The sequence below is a fragment of the Bison bison genome, unplaced genomic scaffold, assembly GCF_000754665.1.
Source record: "Bison bison bison isolate TAMUID 2011002044 unplaced genomic scaffold, Bison_UMD1.0 scf7180017863957, whole genome shotgun sequence".
Taxonomy (NCBI): Eukaryota; Metazoa; Chordata; class Mammalia; order Artiodactyla; family Bovidae; genus Bison; species Bison bison.
The window spans coordinates 1,974,935-1,994,846 of record NW_011494529.1 but is presented as its reverse complement, the minus strand read 5'-3'; the positions used below and the strand labels follow the sequence as shown (position 1 = coordinate 1,994,846).

Sequence of the window (19,912 nt, the reverse complement as noted above, 5' to 3'; positions counted from 1 at the left end):
CAATCCCTCCCAGCATCAGAGTCTTTTCCAATGAGTCAACTCTTCACATGAGGTGGCCAAAGTACTGGAGTTTCAGCTTTAGCATCATTCCTTCCAAAGAAATCCCAGGGCTGATCTCCTTCACAATGGACTGGTTGGATCTCCTTGCAGTCCAAGGGACTCTCAAGAGTCTTCTCCAACACCACAGTTCAAAAGCATCAATTCTTCGGCGCTCAGCTTTCTTCACAGTCCAACTCTCACATCCATACATGACCACAGGAAAAACCATAACGTTGACTAGACGAACCTTTGTTGGCAAAGTAATGTCTCCGCTTTTGAATATGCTATCTAGGTTGGTCATAGCTTTCCTTCCAAGGAGTAAGCGTCTTTTAATTTCATGGCTGCAGTCACCATCTGTAGTGATTTTGGAACCCAGAAAAATAAAGTCTGACACTGTTTCCAGTGTTTCCCCATCTATTTGCCATGAAGTGATGGGACCTGATGCCATGATCTTCGTTTTCTGAATGTTGAGCTTTAAGCCAACTTTTTCACTTTCACTTTCATCAAGAGGCTTTTTAGTTCCTCTTCACTTTCTGCCATAAGGGTGGTGTCATCTGTTTATCTGAGGTTATTGATATTTCTCCCGGCAATCTTGATTCCAGCATGTGTTTCTTCCAGTCCAGCGTTTCTCATGATGTACTCTGCTCCCCAAGTCAGTAGGTGCCCAGTATGCTACTGGAGATCAGTGGAGAAATAACTCCAGAAAGAATGAAGGGATGGAGCCAAAGCAAAAACAATACCCAGCTGTGGATGTGACTGGTGATAGAAGCAAGGTCCGATGCAGAGTGTTAGGTTAGGTGTCAAAAGCTCAAATATTTCTTGGGCCAGACAGGTAACAAATGCTATCTGAAATGAAAAATGGCAGCTGATGCTTGACCTCGGTGTAAGGAAGCTGAAGAGATCTTCAATATATTTCTCTACAGCAGAGTATGTAATGTTTATTTTTTGAACATTCAGAGTTAAAATTTTAATTTTTTTTAGTCCACACCGTGTGACTTGTGGCATCTTAGTTCCTTGACCAGGGATTAAATATGGATCCTTGGCAGTGAAAGCATGGAGTCTTAACTACTGGACTGCCAGGAAATTCCCCAGAATTAAAATTTTAGACAGATGAGAGAAACTAATATAAATCAAGCTCTACTAGGTTGACTGTCTTGCACAACCTCTGCGTGAATATACCTCACTTTGGAGGCCATTATCCTGTGTTTCATCATTAGTTTAAAAGTTGTAGCCGCATTCTTGGAAAGTTTGTTTTTAATTGGGGTAAATTTACCAAGTCTTTCTACCTAATCTTTAAACATAAATGGTTATGTAATATCTCCAGTGAAAGAAAGAGAGAGGGAGTGTGTGTGTGTATAAGAACTAATCATAGGATCATTTCTGTTCTATTTTAAGTTCAACTGTTTTGGAAGCCTCCTCCCCACACCACTGACATAACTATTCCTTTTCAGAAGCTTTTTTTTTTTTTTTTTTAACCCCGGAGCAACATTTATATTCCCACTTGAATACTTGGATATCTTGTTTGAGGGACAAGATAAAATGAATGAACTGCAGCTTGTTTCCTGACTGTTCTCTCCACTCATAGGTTAAGGCCTCTAGCTTTCTTGATCTCATTTGATCTTCATAATTTTAGCATCTACAGTAAATCACCCAATGGTCACACTTTCCTTGGATTTGTTTCCTTGTACCCTTTACTTGTCATATCAGGATCATGAACATCCTGCTGCTCAATTAACTTTGTCAAGTTAAGTAGGACCCCTTACAAAGCACGTTGAATTAGCAGCAAAAAGCATAACGTGCTTTGTGTGTGAAGGCATCAATCATCTGTTGACACCTACTTCTGTCATTTTAGCACTTTCTGCTCTCAGAATTCTGAAAGGGTGGACTACTGAAAGAGACAGATGAAATGGTTGATTTGTTTAGTTGCTAAATGCAGCTGGGACAAGTAATTAAATAGTCCTGCTCCCACAGAGACACCTGGAGCCACGTAACATCAAGTCTCAGAAACCCAGCTGTACTCAGATTTAGATTTAGAACTAATATTAGGTAGGCTTCTTTTAGATTGACAGATTTTGTAAACATCATTTCTGGTTTATCTATTCAGTATGATTGAAGGTGGAGCATGTGTGTTTCATGCAAGCTTCTAGGGAGCATGTGGTATTTACAGATATCTAGGGGAGTAGCCTAGAGGGGCACAGTTCTGCATCTGGTGGGCAGGGGATTCCTTGAGTAAGCTGCTGCTGCTCTGCGGTGCTCCAGCCTGTTCCTGACATCAGCTGTTCCATGGAGAAGGGAAATAGAGCAGGTTTAGTAAGGGGCTTACTTTCATGCATTGGAGAAGGAAATGGCAACCCACTCCAGTGTTCTTGCCTGGAGAATCTCAGGGACGGAGGAGCCTGGTGGGCTGCTGTCTGTGGGGTCGCACAGAGTCGGACATGACTGAAGTGACTTAACAGCAGTAGGGGCTTGGAGGGGAGCCTGGGATCAATTCCCTCCTTAATCCTTCTATTTTTTATGGGGACATGCTATTATACAAGCAGCAAAGATCTCTCTGTGCAGCAATGTCTGTTTTAATTTGGGCACTTATTTCTATGTAGGAATTACTACCACTGTTTACCCTGTTGCTCAAACCAAAAATTTAGCAAATACCTTTTTCACTTACCTTCCATGCAATCTACCAGCAGGTTCTTTGTAGGGCTGATTCATTCTTATCTTTCGAGTCTCACCTTACATGTCCCCATCTGCGTGAAACCTACTCTGACAAACTTTTCAAAACAGCCATCACGGTTGTGTCTGATGTCCTGACATTGATTAGCTCCTTCATAGCACTTACCACAGTAATTTGGGGTTTATATTTCACTTGTTTCTTGGTGTATTGTTCGTTGACTTATTTCGTTTTGCTTGAGTCTGCTTGCTTTCTTGCTTGTTTATATTATCTGTCTTCTACACTAGATGTTAGTACCATAGGATAGAGACTGTGGGATCTTCCCAGAGCAGGGGTTGAACTGGTGTCCCCTGCATTATGAGGTGGATTCTTAATCACTGGACCACTGAGGAAGCTCCATGATATTTATTTTTTAATATTTATTTATTTGTTTAATTGCTAAATAAAAAATAAATTCATTTATTATTTATAAATTTATTTTTTATTTTTAAAATTGTTAAATTCACTTACTAATTTATTTTTAATATTACTTTATTTGTTTAATTATTTGTATAATTTCATGTTTAATAATGGCTGTCACCAACAACTGGCTTGCAGAATTCCTGAAAATGGAACAACCTGCTCTTGCAAGCAGACTTCAGCAAACATTGGGGGATGAATTACAGGGACCCACTGGCCACTCTCTGCTCTAGTGTTTGGCTCATAAGGAAGGAAGGAAGAGAGTTGGCTGAGATGGATGGGTAAACTGCTATTACAGAACATTTCTCAGAGCTTTTATTTAGCTTTCAGTGCTAAAGGAAAGGACTGTAATATCTCCTAGCGTGATAGTAAAAGATTGGGTACAATGACGAAATAGAATGAGATAGCAGCAGTGACAAATGAAGAAATCACAGAGAAAAAACAAGAATAAAAACAATCTTACTTTCACACTGCTAAAACAGCTCTTTGCTCGAGATGACTCGATCCTGCGGTGCTTGGTCAAGAGCATTTAATTTTCAGAAAATTAGCCCAAGTTCCTCATGCCTGATTTAAGCCATTGCAGCCATCGTCAGCTGGTTTCATTGCCACTTCACATTTGTCTGTGTGTCTGTAGTGGAATGGAAATGAGCCCCAGGTGGTGTCTGAAGCAAGGCGTGTGGAACTCTGGGGACTCAGAGCAGATGACTAAGGGGAGGTGACAAGCTTCAGGATAAATAATCACAGAGAAAAGGAAATATGAGGGAAAGAGTCATGTCATGAGTGTATTGCCACCTTGTGTAGGGTTTTCTCCTCAGCAAATACACCATGAGAGATGGGCCTGGTATTTTAGATAAATGGACTATTGATATAGGGAGTATAAATCATAATTAGTACCATTTACCGTATTTGAGTTTATATAGCCACAGTGAGAAATCATTAGCTCCAGTTTTGAAAGTGAAGGGCATGGAGTTTGGTGAATGCCCTTGACCTTTATAGCCAACAACACTAAGACACTCATTTTCTTACCTTCCAAGAGTAGAATGACAATTGCCTTCTTTATTTCACACCCATGCCTCCCCCACATCAGAAAGTATTCTAACTTAAACTGGTTAGATGGAAAAGACACTTGAAAGAGGTACCATCTTTTGTGAATCAGTTCAAATAACATGTTATGAGCCCATCTTCAGAGGGCTGGTACTATTCTAGGGCCTAAGGTTATAGAGAGAAAAGATACCCTCAAGCAGAGGGGCAGTTAAGAAAATAGGAATTTTAAACACAGTGTGTTGTGCACTGTGATGGAGATGTGTACAGGATAGTCTTATAGCCACCCTTATATCACCTCCAGGTGGAGGTGAGTTAACTCAGATTTCAGGAAGGGCTTCATGGAAGTGACACTGCTTTTGGTATTGAAGTGTGAATGGAACTTAAGTTACATATAAAAAGGAGGGATGAGAAGCCCTGCAGAAAAGTGAAACACAGAATACATTCTGGGACCAATTGGAAGTTTGGAGTGCCAGAGCTTAGAATTGGAGACTTTGTCTGTCTGTCTCTGTTCCCAGGGAATCTGAAAGGAAAAGAGTGAGAACACGATGAGAAATGACTTCATATTTTACTTGAGGCTAGTTTTCCAGTTATTGTCTGTCTGAGGATTTTCGTGATCTGACTCAAGGGGTGGGACTATCATGTCAAAGTGACATTTGATGGAGAATTACCAGCCAGATGTGTCCATGTCATGTTTATATTACTGCTCTATGTTTCGCTGCAGCTGCTGCCCATTCACACTCTGAGGCTTGGCATGGAAGTGGATTCCTTTGATGGGCACCATTATATCTCTTCGATTGCTCCAGGTGGTCCTCTTGATACACTGAACCTCCTACAGCCAGAGGATGAACTTCTTGAGGTAAAAATTTTGAGGGGGGAAAAAAGATACAGCACAAGAATTTTTAAGTTGTAGGAAAATGTGTTCTCACTGGAAATCCTGAGTTATATCACCAATGCCAATACAATGTGAGCTACTAGAAACTGAAAAATACTTGTTGACTATCCATGGGGTTGCAAAGAGTCAGACATGACTGGGTGACTGAACAACAACAACAAATACTTAACAAAACTGTACTGTATACTTGAAAGTGGCTGAAATAGTAGATAAGTATTCTTACCACACACACACAGTATGGAAACTATGTGAGGTGATAGATATATTAATTGGCCTCATTGTGGTAATGATTTCACAATATATTTATCAAGTCATTTACATTGTATGCCTTAAACTTGTACATGTTACATGTCAATTATATCTAGATAAAGCTAGAAAAAATAAACATGAAGAAAAATGCTAACAACTTTATGTAGTGATAAGAGAAGCAGATGATATACTTTCAGTTCATTATCTCTATCCTTTGGGACTCCTGGGATGTTCTTTTTTTGAGTGCTTATTTTCATGATTAAGAAAGAACCTAATTTGCCAATTCAGTTTGACAGCATAATTTTTTTTTCAAAATTCTTTTTTTAAGACTCTAATCCCTGATCCTTGTTTGAAACATGCACTTGTATTTATTTGAGGGTTTTGATAACCTCCAGCTAATATTTTACTGACTGGCTTTCAAACGGTCTCTTTGGGACTCCCTCCCCCCAAGATGGCAGCCTCTGGTGGGCTTACTCAGGTTTCTGAGCCTCTCTTCAGTTGGAGCAATTCTAGAGCACTTATGCTTTGACATGAATCCTTGAGAGATTTTATTAGATTGGAAAGGTCTATCATCAACACAGCAGACAAATCCAAGCACCAGCCCTTAATTTTATAGATAAGAAAATAAGGCATTGATTTCCCCCAACTTTACCCACTAACAGAATTATGACTTTAGTTCATCTTTTGTAACTTCCATTTCACTGGTTTTTCAGTACATCACACTACTTTCAGGGAGGCTAAAAAAAAAAGTGGGCAGTAGCCAAACTTAGAGAAGGCTGTGTAGGAAAGGGTTCTTCCAAGTGTTAGATCCACAAGAAATCCTAAGTTGGGTGTAATAGAATCAACCTAGTTGCCTTGGCCAAGATTAGAATTTCATGGGCCTGGAAGTAGAGATTTCTTTCTAAAATTGTATTTGTTTAAAGTGAGGTGGCAAGGATAGCAAATAGGTTTCTTGTTGGATTTTTTTAAAAGTAGTGTTCTTTCACCTGGAGGAGTATGTTGAGAATTTCGAGTTGAATTTTAAGGTCGGAGAAAAAAGTACTGTGGCTATTGGCAAATTTGTTCATAAGCATAGGAGGCCAGGTGTTGGGATCCTGTTTTAAGGTGTAATAAATGGCTTATTTTTTATAAGTGTTCAAGAAATGATGTTGGGATGCTTAATGTGAATTAATGCCCTAGACTTTATCATTTATGGGAACTTGGTGCTGAATCATGTCTTTCTCTTCTTATTTGCACAGTATATGGCCTAATTTTATGGTATCACACATGATAATCTACAGATTGGAGGCCATTTGGAAAATATTTCCATAATATGTAGTTATGAGTTATTGAGAAATGGGATATATTTATTTGGGAGATACAGAAATATAAGTAAAAAGCAGTTTAGTTTCCTTTTTTTGTGGTAAATATACATAACATAAAATGTATCATTTAAGGCATTTTTAGCTTACAACTCAGTTGCAGTGTATAATTCATTACTAGTACATGGTAGGTGATAAAGAAATGTTGTCTGGATCTGAGTAAAGAAAGTGTGGGTGATCCCAGCCATCAGCTGAGTCCCCTGTGCCTTAGCTGAGATTGGAATTCCAAGGGCCTTCTGCCTTGTAATAGAATGTGTTGTAACAAGGTAGCATGCAGACTGGTTGAATTCTTAAGTATTGATTTCTGGTGAAGGAACTTGGAATAGGGGAAGAAGCACAGATTTGGAAGTCAGAAGAGCTGCTTTTGGTTTTGAATTTGCCCCAGCTGAACCATATGTCCTAGCATGTCCCTTTTTTTTTTGAGAATCATTTTCTTCATCAATAAATGCCTGCTTCACTCTCTGTGGGGATTTAGTGAAATATCAAACACGTAAAGATAATGCTTTATACATTATCTCACTGTGAGACACTGGCAACATCACTACCGTGTAAAGTTATAAGCAACCTTTATGGGGTAGGATTGAATGAAGTAGTGGGACAATACTAGAACAGTATTATATACTCTGCAGATGAATACGTGTGTGTGTTTTCTAGCCCCGAATTCTGAATAACCGGGACTTGACAGTACTTAAGAGGGTTTCAAGAGTCTAGAAAAATATTGTAAACTCTAAAATACAAATTGGCTTCTTCTGAGCAACTAAATATAGAAATTAAAAAGTCCCTTAAAGTTAGCCAAATAAACTCCTAAACTGTGCGTGTGTGTTTAATGTACTGCTTAGAGCTTAAAACCAGGAACACAAATATGCTCAGGGTTAGAATACTGTGCCAAGTCTCAGCCCAGAGCAGCTGTTTACAGTGGCCATAAATCCCCTTAGATAGGAGTTGCTAATGGGAAATGTGACCAGTCCCTTTAGTGATAGAGAGTGGTGAAGAGGACCACCAGGCATTGCTATAATAATTGGAGACAATTCAAATGAATAAATAATGAGCTAAATAAATATTTAAGTGTACTCCAAGATAAAAACCTGAAAAGTGATTTTCTAATTTATTGAAGTAGTATGAAGCACAAACTAAAATACTTGTGCATGGGTAGAGTTCCTGCTTTGGTTATATCCACTTGCTTTACTTTCAATATGAATTACTCCCTATTTGGTTCATTTTAGAACTTTCTGTGCTTGTGGTGCTGGTTGGCACCAAGGATATGGTGTGAGCAGTAACATGGATCTCCCTCCCCGTTTTTGTGTGAAGATTGACTTGCAGTTCTTCCAGGAAAAAAATCTTTCATCCGATAACTTGCTCTCCTCTGGACCACCTCCTCAGTCATGAAGTCCTGGGAGACTTCCTAGGACTAGTTCCCTGAAGCACATGTGGGCCTCTTTACTATGTGGTGATTTCTTTGTAAATAATTAAGAGGCAGGGAGATTATGTCTGGTCTGATGCTAAGTGCTGGGTATGTTATAGGCGAGAGTAGTTTCAAGGGATGAATGATGGGGCTCAAACCACTGTTGATGGGATGCTTCTAACAAACCACTGTGCTCGTATTCTCTGAGCAATGATAGATTTTGTGGAAAGGTTCTCCCAGGAAAGTCAGCCCTGTCAGTTATCTGGACATTAGCACTGCGCCTGTCAGAAATTAAGACCAGACCAGAAATACCTTTAAAACTAATAATGCTGCTGAACTCTCCCAGGAAGGTAGGAGTCATATGTGAAAAGATTATTTGTTGCCTGGATTGTGTTCATATCTTAGCTTTTTGGGAGTGGCAGATGGATGAGAGAGCTCCTGGAGCTAAAGTCATATGTATGAAAAATTAGAATAAACTTATTTTTATTAGTTTATTCTAATAAACTAATTAGAATTAACTAATGTTTCTAAATCATCTTTAGTGCAAAGAATTGTTACTATGCACTAAATATATGAAATTTAAATAATCTTTTGGTGATAAGCAATAATTATTAATAATGAACAGTTGATTACCGTTTTGTTCTTTTAAACATGTGGGACCCTGTGTATAATAATTTGGAAATCTGACACACTTCTTACACTTGATGGCTGTGTAAGGGCAGAGTGTGTAAGAATAAATCTGAGGCAAAGTTATGTGTATTTTTTTTCTATAGAGGTGATTTTCTAGGATGATATTGAATTTATGGAATGAGAAAGAAAATTATGAGCTGATGCTAAATTTGACAGCTGAGTATCCTAGATTTTGTTACCTATACATTGTAAGTTGAACAGTTTGTAACAGCCTTAAAAATCAGTGTTAATATCTCTATCGATATGCCTATAAAATGAAAAAGCAAAAGGAAGGGGTCTTAAGGCTGTAATTGGTGTTTAGTGTGTTTAAGGAGAGATGGGGAGTAAATGAGAGAATACTTTGGGATATAGGAAGGAGAAAGCAGGGAGGTGTGAAAAATTAGGCAAATCACATTCCCAGTAATAGTTGAACTCTGAGCACATTTTATACTTTATTCACCAAACTCAGTAAAACCTTAACCTTCATTTTTATCAGTTTTAGAGATTTCTGGGGTTTTTTTTTGTTGTTGTTACTACTAAAATGATTGCACTTAGGCCCTTTTGTTTATAGGGAAAAGAAAGTGATAGCCTGTTTTCATTTTGATAGATTGATGTAAGCAAGAGTTGTTTTTTTGTTTTTTTTTTTCCATTTGGGACCTCCTCAATTCTGACTTATCCCTTGTCTTTCTAGGTCAATGGCGTGCAGCTCTATGGGAAATCTCGCCGAGAAGCAGTCTCCTTTCTTAAAGAAGTGCCACCTCCCTTTACCTTGGTTTGTTGTCGACGGTTGTTTGATGATGAAGCCTCTGTAGATGAACCCAGGACCACTGAAGTCTCCCCTCCTGAAGTGAAGGTACTGAATGGATACACGTACTGTGGTTCTCATAAGCAAGTCCTGGCATCAAAGATGCCCCCAGAATGTATTGAGATATGAAGGAGGTGGGAAAAACCTCCTACCTCTCTTACTTGACAACAGCATCTCTCAAAGAAAACAATGTATAGCTTTTCAGATGGTTACTTTTCATTAATGTCATTTTTTTTACTTGAAAGATTGGTGACATTAATGTGCATGCTCTTTGATTTTAGAAAACCCCTTTTTGGTAATTGCCTGAACTCCTTACTTTTAGCTCCCAGTTCTACTCAGTTTATCTTAATAAGTTTAAGATGTTGGTAAGTGTTGAATATCTAATGGACTTCCCTTTTTCAGAGCTTTAAAAACATGAAGATCTATGACCAATTTTGAAGTGAGTCTAAAAATTGCTGTAAAAGCCTTTTTAAGGTCAGAGAATAAAATAACACTTTCTGTGCCTCTGGAAGTCTTTTTTTAAAGAGCATTGTAATTATGAAAACAGTTTTAAGCACAGGTTTTGCCATCTTATGTTATGTGTAGCTTTATCTTTTTATGTCACCTTTTCCCTTTCTGGACTCTTTTAGATTATAATTCATTAACACCAGTTTAGACGCACAGGGCTGGTCCTTTTACCCACCTGCCATCTGATTTTCAAGATACGTAGACTCTAATGCTGCCTCTACCTCTTAATGATTTTGAATCCATAAGCAAATAGCTTGACTTTCTATTGATCTCCTTCCTCTGAAAACAAGGGTGCTTATTGTACGTACCTTATCAATGGTGAGAGAAGGAATTGAAGTAATGTGTGCACTCTTAGTATAATGTCTTGCATAAAGACAGTGCTCACTGAAAATTAGTGATGGCTGTTCTCAACTCCTCCCACCCACCTGTCTTTGTTTTGTGATTTCCTAAAATACAAGAGTTAGTACTGTCCTGTAGTCACAGATACTTTAGTGTATGTTAAGTTTGTTTTTATGGCTCCTGTGGGCAGAGACCAAATCTTAAAATTATTTTGTATCTCTAGGTGTTTTTATTCTTTACTGAGCATATAAGAAATGTTTAGTAAATCATTGATTGTTGCTGATAATTTTTTAAAATGTTTATCTTGGTATTTGTATTTCAAGAAAGGGACTCAAGTACCACACTTTGTGATTTTTGCAGTCTTTACTAAAATTAAATGTGGGCAATAGCTTACCTCAAAAGGTTGATAAAAATGCCGTTAATCTAATCTTACGGTGTGTGTAAATCACCAACTCAGCTTGCTGACTCTGTGCTCCCATCCGTCATGCTTTACCACAATGGGTAAACAACAGCTTTGAATTATGCTGAATGTCAACCTTGCTGGCCATTAGTTGATTGCTTTCTATTCTGTAAATACCGTAGTTATGCAGAATTGATTGTATCAAAGTGATATATATATCAGGTTGGCATATAATATCTACTTTTGGTGCCTTGAAATTTATATAAACTTGGGTTTTAAAATTACATGTGGTTTCTTAAAATCTGGCTCTCTTTTCCATCTGTCTCTTTCTCATTTATCTCAATACAATCTTAGGTTCTTAAACCCTCTCTGGTTAGGCAGCTCAGCCAAAATTCTAATGCTCATTAATCAGTGAAGGTATTAAATGCCCCAGTAAAACATCAATCATATTGTATTAACCATTGTGACTTTACTTTGTATTGGAAAGTATAGTTTTCTTTTTAAATGTATCATTTCCTCACATCAGACTGATATAAACAGAAGTTTATTGATCCAAAATATTCCCCCTTATTTCAAGTTCTATTATCTAAGAACCAAGAAATTGTTCCCTTGTTTAGCTTCAATCTACCATGTCCTTCAGGGACAGTTTGAGATCTGGTCCAGCCCTAATTTTAAAATGTTTTTGTATTAGCTATGGTGCCTTACTCTTCCATAATACAGGAGTGTCATGACCACCAGCTTTGATTCTGTTATATGGATTTTCTTAAACTGGTCACTCAAAATTATATTTGTAGGAATGATATCAGTTCAGTTCAGTCACTCAGTCATGTCTGACTCTTTGTGACCTATGAATTGCAGCACGCCAGGCCTCCCTGTCCATCACCAACTCCCGGAGTTCACCTAAACTCATGTCCATTGAGTCGGTGATGGCATCCAGACATCTCATCCTCTGTCGTCCCCTTCTCCATTTTATTTACTAAGTTCATTCAAAGTTTTTAGAAGTAGACTTCTTAAAGACTTATAGCTTTGTTTAGAAAGAGTGTCAAGGGAAGGCCACTCAAAGATAGATTATCGATTCATTATGTATTGAACAAGCATTTATTGAGTGTCTACTATGAGCCATGCAATATTTTGTGTTGAGGGGATGACCATGGTAAACTCTATGATAGCCCACATCAGTGTAGTCCAGAAGCTAGGCATTTTGTTAATTGCCAGGGCCACAAAGAAAGAGAAGATAATTCATGAGCCTTAATTAGAAGTTTAGACTATTTGGAAAAGATAAATCACATGAACATAATGTGTGTGTGTGTGTATGCTCAGTCGCTTAGCCGTGTCTGACTCTTTGCGACCCCATGGACTGTAGCCCCAGCCAGGCTCCTCTCTCCATGGGATTCTTCAGGCAAGAATACTGGAGTGGGTTGCCATTCCCTTCTCCAGGGGATCTTCCCGACCCAGGGATTGAACCTGCATCTGCTGCATTGGCAGGTAGATTCTTTACCAGAGCGCCACCTGGGAGGCATGAAAATAATACAATGCTATAAATAGTATAAAAGCAGAAGATTGGAGCAGCTGTTCTGCGTAATCAACTCATTGGTACTCTATCATTTAGCTTCCTAGAATTCTAAATGGTAGTGACTCTCCCTGAAAGGAGGGAGCTTGGAATAGCGGGGTATAGGAGTGAGAAGTCAGGCAAAGTAACGAAGGATCTGTGTACTGTGGACAGTTGTGCATGCCTACTTCCTCGAGGATCAGGGTTTCATTGTTTCAACTCTGGTTTTCACCTGTTTTTAGACTTACACGAGTCCCAAAGACTTGGATTTTTTTCAACTACTTTTCTAGTTAAATTTTTCTTGAAAACTTCTAGGAGCCAAAAGAAGTGGTATCTCTGTGTCCTATCCTAGCCTTTCTCTGTGTTGGTATCTTTCTCTCTCTCATTGTAATTATAAATTCAGGTGTTGCTACTGAAATGTCTTATAAGCTTTGACTTTGTGTGATGTTTTCATATTTTCTTAAATTGCATATTTTTCCTTTTATGCTTCTAATGGGATGACAGAACTCATTTTAGTATAAGAGGTCAGTGTTAATACTTTGAATGAAACAGATACTTTAACTTAAAAAAAGAAACTATATGAACAGTCTGGTTTTTTTCAGTGCTTTAATTTTCATGAAGATTTTATATTAAGTATATGTGTCCCAGTGCATGCCCCTTTTAAAAAATTAAAAAGAAAAACTATGCATGCCAAAAAGTATCCTCAGTTTGAGGAGAAGCAATGAGATTGCTGATGTGTTCATTTTTTTCAGTATTGAATGGAGAGTGTTTTGAAGCATTTATGTTCCTTGTTATTTCAGGCTGAATACAATGTAGATGTCAATACCGAAGAAGATGATGATGGGGAATTAGCACTGTGGTCTTCTGAAGTCAAGATTGTTGAACTAGTGAAAGATCATAAAGGCTTGGGATTCAGCATTTTGGATTACCAGGTATAAGAACCTGTACAGAATTTTTTGAAGCAATTAGTTTTTATTAAAGTTATATGAAGGAGTAATTGTTTAAAGCTCCTACTGACTTAGGCAAAACTGAGTTGTTTAATGTAAAATGCAACTGTCCAAAGGCAGGGTATTGTAATTACTATTGTTACCTTTAAAGTTGATAAATCCCTTAGTTAATAAAATGCTAGATGATATAATAACGGGACAATAAGGGAAGCGGTAGTTTTATACCCATGGATGCTTTTAGAGACTGGGACTTGATGAATTTTTTTATATGGAGGGTTTTTTCCCTCCAACTTTATTGAGATGTATTTCACATACCATAAAATTCACCCATTTAAAGCATACAGTTCGGTTGTTTTTAGTATATTCAAGTTGTGCAACCTTCACCATGGTCTAATTTAAGAATATTTTCATCACCCCCAGAAAAAAACCCTATACATATTAGCAGTCATTCCCAATTCTCACTCTCCTCTCCCTTCCTTTCACAGGAAGGTTTTTATAGTTTTGCCTATCTATTAATCTCAGTGAGCGTAACTAAGTAGAACTGTTCTTGGTGAAATTTATATTTCTATTCAATATAGAACATATAATATTTATGTATTTGTATGCCTCCTAATTATAAATACAGTAAAGTTACTGATGCATTTGGGGTGGGGAGAGCAATGTGAAAGGTCATCATAAGACATTTATATGTTATACCAGTTTACCAGTTAAAGTATTTTTAGACCATCTGATTATCATGGGGAATTAAAACTGTTGGCAAGAAATCTCTTCACTTTTAAGATGCATATTTTAATACATCGGTGCTGCCTAAACACATTGTGGTTTAATAAAGCAAAATGTACTCTATCAAAGCACATAAAATGCCAAGTGATATAAAAATCAATTTTTTTTTAAATAAGGCAATCGGGAATAGATGGAAAGAAAAATACTTTGAGAATTATGTAAGAACATTAAATTCCATATTTTGGCAGTGTGGTTTAACATTACTGAAATAGATTATGTCTATTTTATTTTTGCTGGCATATTTCTATGCCAGATAACCCTCTTCGTTATTGGAAGTTCTCTTTGGAATATTATTGAATTATGAGTTGTTGATTCCAAATAATGCATATTTTGAGAAATCTTTATCAAGAAATATTAATACTGTAAAATTCTGGGAGTTTATATGTTGTTTAATATTAGGGTATATAAAATAAATGGCTGATACTTTTTCCTCTTCAGTGTTGTCCTATTACCTAGTATAGATGGTAGATGATTGATAAATATTTGCATAATGATCAAGTAACATTTAGGTTAGATGAAATTAACTGGGACTGAATGAACACATTCAGTTGTCTTTATTGTTGTTGTTAATATGTCAGAGAAGGCAATGGCACCCACTCCAGTACTCTTGCCTAGAGAATCCCATGGATGAAGGAGCCTGGTAGGCTGCAGTCCACGGAGCCGCTAAGAGTCAGACAGGACTAAGCGACTTCACTTTCACTTTTCATTTTCATGCTCTGGAGAAGGAAATGGCAACCCACTCCAATGTTCTTGCCTGGAGAATCCCAGGGACGGGGGAGCCTGGTGGGCTGCCGTCTATGGGGTCACACAGAGTCAGACACGACTGAAGAGACTTAGCAGCAGCAGCAGCAGCAGCAACGTGTTAATAGTTGTGATTTAGTTTAGAAAACCCCTTTCAGATGTGGTCTTAGATATTCGGCTGTATTTCCACTATTACTGGAATCTATATGTTTTTGCATTCTTATAATGATTGCTCTTATCCGTTTAAAAATGTTATCTGCAGGTTTTATATTTAGAATATCGCACATGTTAGAGAAATGCTTCAGAAATTAAAGAAAACTCAAAAACGTCAGTAGAAGATGGAAAGAAAAACTTGATAGTCTTTAACAGTTTAATCCCTAGCTAAGAGAAAAATTCTTTTGATCAGTTCTGAGCTTTACACACACACGCATATAGTATAGTATATATATGTGTGTGTATTATATATATATATGAGTCAGTGCTTAACCCTTTTCATTGTATTCATATAGGTATGTGTTGTAACAACCTTTGTTTGCTTTTTTTTAATTTTGTTTTAATTTGTATCTTCCTCACAATCACCATTATACATATAGATGTTTATTTCTGCACAGATTATAAAAAGTAATTTTACTGTAAAAGAAATGTTAGATATTCTTGGTTTTGTGCTTATGGGAGAACTGATTGAATAAAAATTTCATTTTCTAAATGCTACTTTGATTCACATTAAAGGGCTCAGCATATTTATTTCTACAGCTAACCTTGGAAGAAAAAGCATTGTCTTAAGTTGAATGTTTTTCTTAAGTCAGCCTTAAATACGCTTATAGTTGTACACAGCACAGTTTCAGCATTTGTCAGCTGTATGTAGAACTGTTATCTACTTTGACATTTAGATGGCATGTAAACACAATATAAAATTTGGTTTTGAGCAAGTTAATTAATCGGTTGTACCATCCCTTGTTGATAATTAGGTAATAAATTCTAAAGTTCGAAAATATTTTTTGCAGGGCCAGATGAAAGTTTAGCAAAAGCCACGAGAGGTCACGTTCCTGGTTATTATTGAATTTGATGCTTCATGTATGAATTGATTAGGCAGCTGAATAGGGCTGACGCTGATCTTCACCCCCAACTCCAGGCTTAGCATATTTCAAATAAGAAGTGCTATAGGAATATCTTAACCACAGAGAGAATACTTTAGTAGAGTGGGAGAGCTTCTAGGTTGTAAAAGACCTGCATTAGCAGTATTGAAGAGATTGAAAAGTTAGTTTGAATTTTAAGTTAACCATGTTTCTCACTAATGAGTTTTTCTGTAGAAAAATAAGAACTTCCTCAAGAGTCTGACAAAATTAGATACAATATCTAATTTGTAGGTGTTTTTACAATTTCTTTATGTATAAAATGAGGATAATGTTTGGCTCAAACAATTGTTTTGGATTAAGTAAATTAATATGTAAAGATATGGGAAGTGTTATATTTATTTTGGAAATGTCAGTGTTATTAATAATCATCTAATTTAGAAAACAAGCACAAAAAGTCTTGATATTGTCCTCATACTATAGTATAATAGGGAACCATACTACAGTATTTTTGTATTCTATCAATTTTAACCATCTAGTTAGATTAGAGAAACTGATGAGTAGATACCTTTGTAAGGACTTCCTTGGTGGCTCAGACGGTAAAGCGTCTGCCTACCATTCGGGAGACCTGGGTTCAATCCCTGGGTCAGGAAAATCTCCTAGAGAAGGGAATGGCAACCCACTCCAGTATTCTTGCCTGGAAAATCCCACAGACAGAGGAGCCTGGTGGGCTACAGTCCATGGGGTTGAAAAGAGTCAGACTCGACTGAGCTATTTCACTTTCACTTTACCTTTGTTTAGTGAAGTTTAAATTTAAGTGTAAAATTATGTTCTCAAATGCAGCCAACGCTTGATGACCCATATATGAATTACCCAATTGTGGTTATAGCCCAGAAATTTACTTTTTACCTAAATTGAGCCAAACCTTAGGAAGAGATGAGTGAGCAGACAAAGGATCTTGAACTGGTCTTGGAACGATGGGGTGGCAATCTGGACAGGGAATTCAGTGAGTCACCAGTGATGGAAGTTGTGTAGCTGAGCAGAGAAAAGAAGCAGATCTCTGTACTTCAATGAAAGAGCTGAATCTGATACACAGATCTACAGCTGAGTCATATGGCCAAAGAGGAAAGTGTGGCAATTCATTTTCATGAAAAGCATTTTAAATAGACTGGGGTGAAGGAGGAGGAGAAAGAAACACAGAAGACTTAGTAAATATGACTCAGGTTGTAAGTCTCCTCATTAAATTTAGGGTAAAGTGATTGTAACTTTTTTGGCTGTGATTTGAATGGAAGTAGGACACTTGTTCGGAGAAGGCAATGGCACCCCACTCTAGTACTCTTGCCTGGAAAATCCCATGGACTGAGTAGCCTGGGGCTGCAGTCCATGGGGTCGCTAGAGTCAGATATGACTGAGCGACTTCACTTTCACTTTTCACTTTCATGCATTGGAGAAGGGAATGGCAACCCACTCCAGGGTTCTTGCCTGGAGAATCCCAGGGACGGCAGAGCCTGGTGGGCTGCCGTCTATGGGGTCGCACAGAGTCGGACACGACTGAAGTGACTTAGCAGCAGCAGCAGGACACTTGCTAGTCTCATGTATGTCTAGATATTGCTTCCTGTCATGGTTACTTAAATTCTGGCCCTGTGTGTGCACCATATTGAAAGAGCCCTTTGTCACATAACATCATGCCTTATAGGACTGTGTTATAGAAAACAATGATGTGCACTGTTTGTCAAGGACATGAATGTTATGGCTCAACTGTGTACTGTTTCTAAGCAATATAGAATTCTTCAAAAATTTGGTTATAAGTTTTTATAGTATATATATATATATATTTTTTTTTTTTGCCAAAGATAAGTAGATTACATACCGTGTCCTACTTATCTTTGTCTTGATTTCCCATAACTGATATGTATTATCTTTATTCTTGGAAATATAACTAATGCTGATATTGATATTGGGCTTCCCTCATAGCTCAGTTGGTAAAGAATCCGCCTGCAATGCAGGAGACCCTGGTTGGATTCCTGGGTTGGGAAGATTCCCTGGAGAAGGGATAGGCTACCTGCTCCAGTATTCTTGGGCTTCCCTTGTGGCTCAACTGGTAAAGAATCTGCCTGCAATGTGGGAGACCTGGGTATGATCCCTAGGTTGGGAAGATCCCCTGGAGAAGGGAAAGGCTACCCACTCCAGTGTTCTGGCCAGGAGAATTCCATGGACTGTATAGTCCATGGTGTCACAAAGAGTCGGACACGACTGAGTGACTTTCACTTTCATATTGCTATTAATCCTAATATTAATCCAGATAATGAATACAAATTCAATAATAGCTAACATATACTGAGTGTTTGCTGTTCGCTAGTCTCTGTTCTAATTGCTTAATGTATTCCTAATGAGAACTATATGTTATCCTCATTTCAGAAGTGAGGAACCTGAGGAACAGAGAGGTTAAGTTAGTTGTCCAAATTCACACAGCTACTGGTTGGCAAAACTAGAGTTTGAACTGCCAGAATCTGTGCTTTTAACCACCACACATACTACTTCTTTACTTATCAGTGGTATTTCCATGCTCATTTTATTATAGAGAATTCCTGTAATAAATTTATTGCAGCAAATCTTCCTGTTTTTTTCAGCTTGCTAAACAGTCTTATATCTTAAAGACAAGCTGCTAGATAGTATTCTCATTTTCAGTGGTTATATGAAAGTTTAGTAAGTATTAAAAATTAATAGAGTGTGCTTATATGCACTGTGTAAAAGCTAGTGTTTATTGCTTCAAACGAAAATGATTACAAATTTAAGAATCCTAAATTAGTGCAAGTAATTTGTTGTGGAATAATGTTCAATAATGAAGCAATTATTAGGTAGTCTGAGAGCCTGTAATTTTTAATTTCTACCAAAAAGCTTGAGATAAATTTGGAAGTGTGTGGATTTTACCTTCAGTTGACCTTATAAATTAAACATTGCAAGTGGATATTTTCTGGTGTTTTGATTTATGTTGAACTTTAAATAACCTCTCATGATTATAATTCACTGGAAATGTTTGACGTTAGCCAATTTTTGAACATTAGCCATGATATTGCCATTCTTGATACTTCTGAATTTTAGTGATTTAGCAGGTAAAATTTATTAACCAATAATTCTCGTCCCTCCTACACCCCATTCCTCAGTTCTCTCCCTTCCTGATATGGAAACCAAATTCAATTTTTGCCAAAGCAGATATTTTTGAAAGGCTTTGGGTTTATCTGAGACACTGAGAGAAAGAAAAATAGAAAGCATGATAGCACAGCCATTGAGAGGTAATTCATACATAAATTCATACATAAATACTGTTAGTAACACTTGAAGAACTCGTTTGAAAGACCAAAGATTGCTGATTTAAAAAAAATCATAAAAATATAACTCCCTATAAAAATTAACAGTGATTATTTTTTCTTAGAAGAAATGGGTTGTAAAACTTCAATAGTATAAATATGAATATAAAACATTGGGGTACTGCTGAAGTGAAGTGAAGTCGCTCAGTCATGTCCAACTCTTCGAACCCCATGGACTGTAGCCTACCAGGCTCCTCCCTCCATGGGATTCTCCAGGCAAGAGTACTGGAGTGGGTTGCCATTTCCTTCTCCAGGGGATCTTCCCTACCCAGGGATCAACTCCAGGTCTCCTGCGTTCCAGGCAGAAGCTTTAACCTCTGAGCCACCAGGGAAGCCTGAGTCTTGGATATATTATTCCTTAGTATTTGTGAGAAAAATATAGTGTGTAGTTTTTACCTGACTTACTCTATTAGATGAAATTCTTAAAAATTTTTTGAAAATTATTGGAAGGGAGTGTATACATTTTATGTATGTGTTTTTTTTTCCTTATGTGTGCAACATAATAACATTTGGTATGTATTAAAAGTGTTTTAAAAATAAGTAATATATATATAGTGTATAAAAATTCAAAGGTACGTAACGCTATCCTGTGATGGGTATACATACTTCTGACCATAATC

General features: G+C 37.4%; 1 protein-coding gene across 4 annotated transcripts in view; it reads left to right on the top strand.

Annotated features, from left to right (window-relative positions):
- INADL (InaD-like (Drosophila)) overlaps positions 1-19,912 on the top strand; it is a 396,383-nt gene that overhangs the window by 73,197 nt on the left and 303,274 nt on the right. For all 4 annotated transcript variants that reach the window (XM_010833911.1, XM_010833910.1, XM_010833909.1 and 1 more), the window contains exons 15-17: positions 4,929-5,063; positions 9,472-9,633; positions 13,181-13,312. In XM_010833911.1, coding sequence (XP_010832213.1) covers positions 4,929-5,063; positions 9,472-9,633; positions 13,181-13,312 — 429 coding nt within the window. The remainder of the gene's footprint in view (positions 1-4,928; positions 5,064-9,471; positions 9,634-13,180; positions 13,313-19,912) is intronic.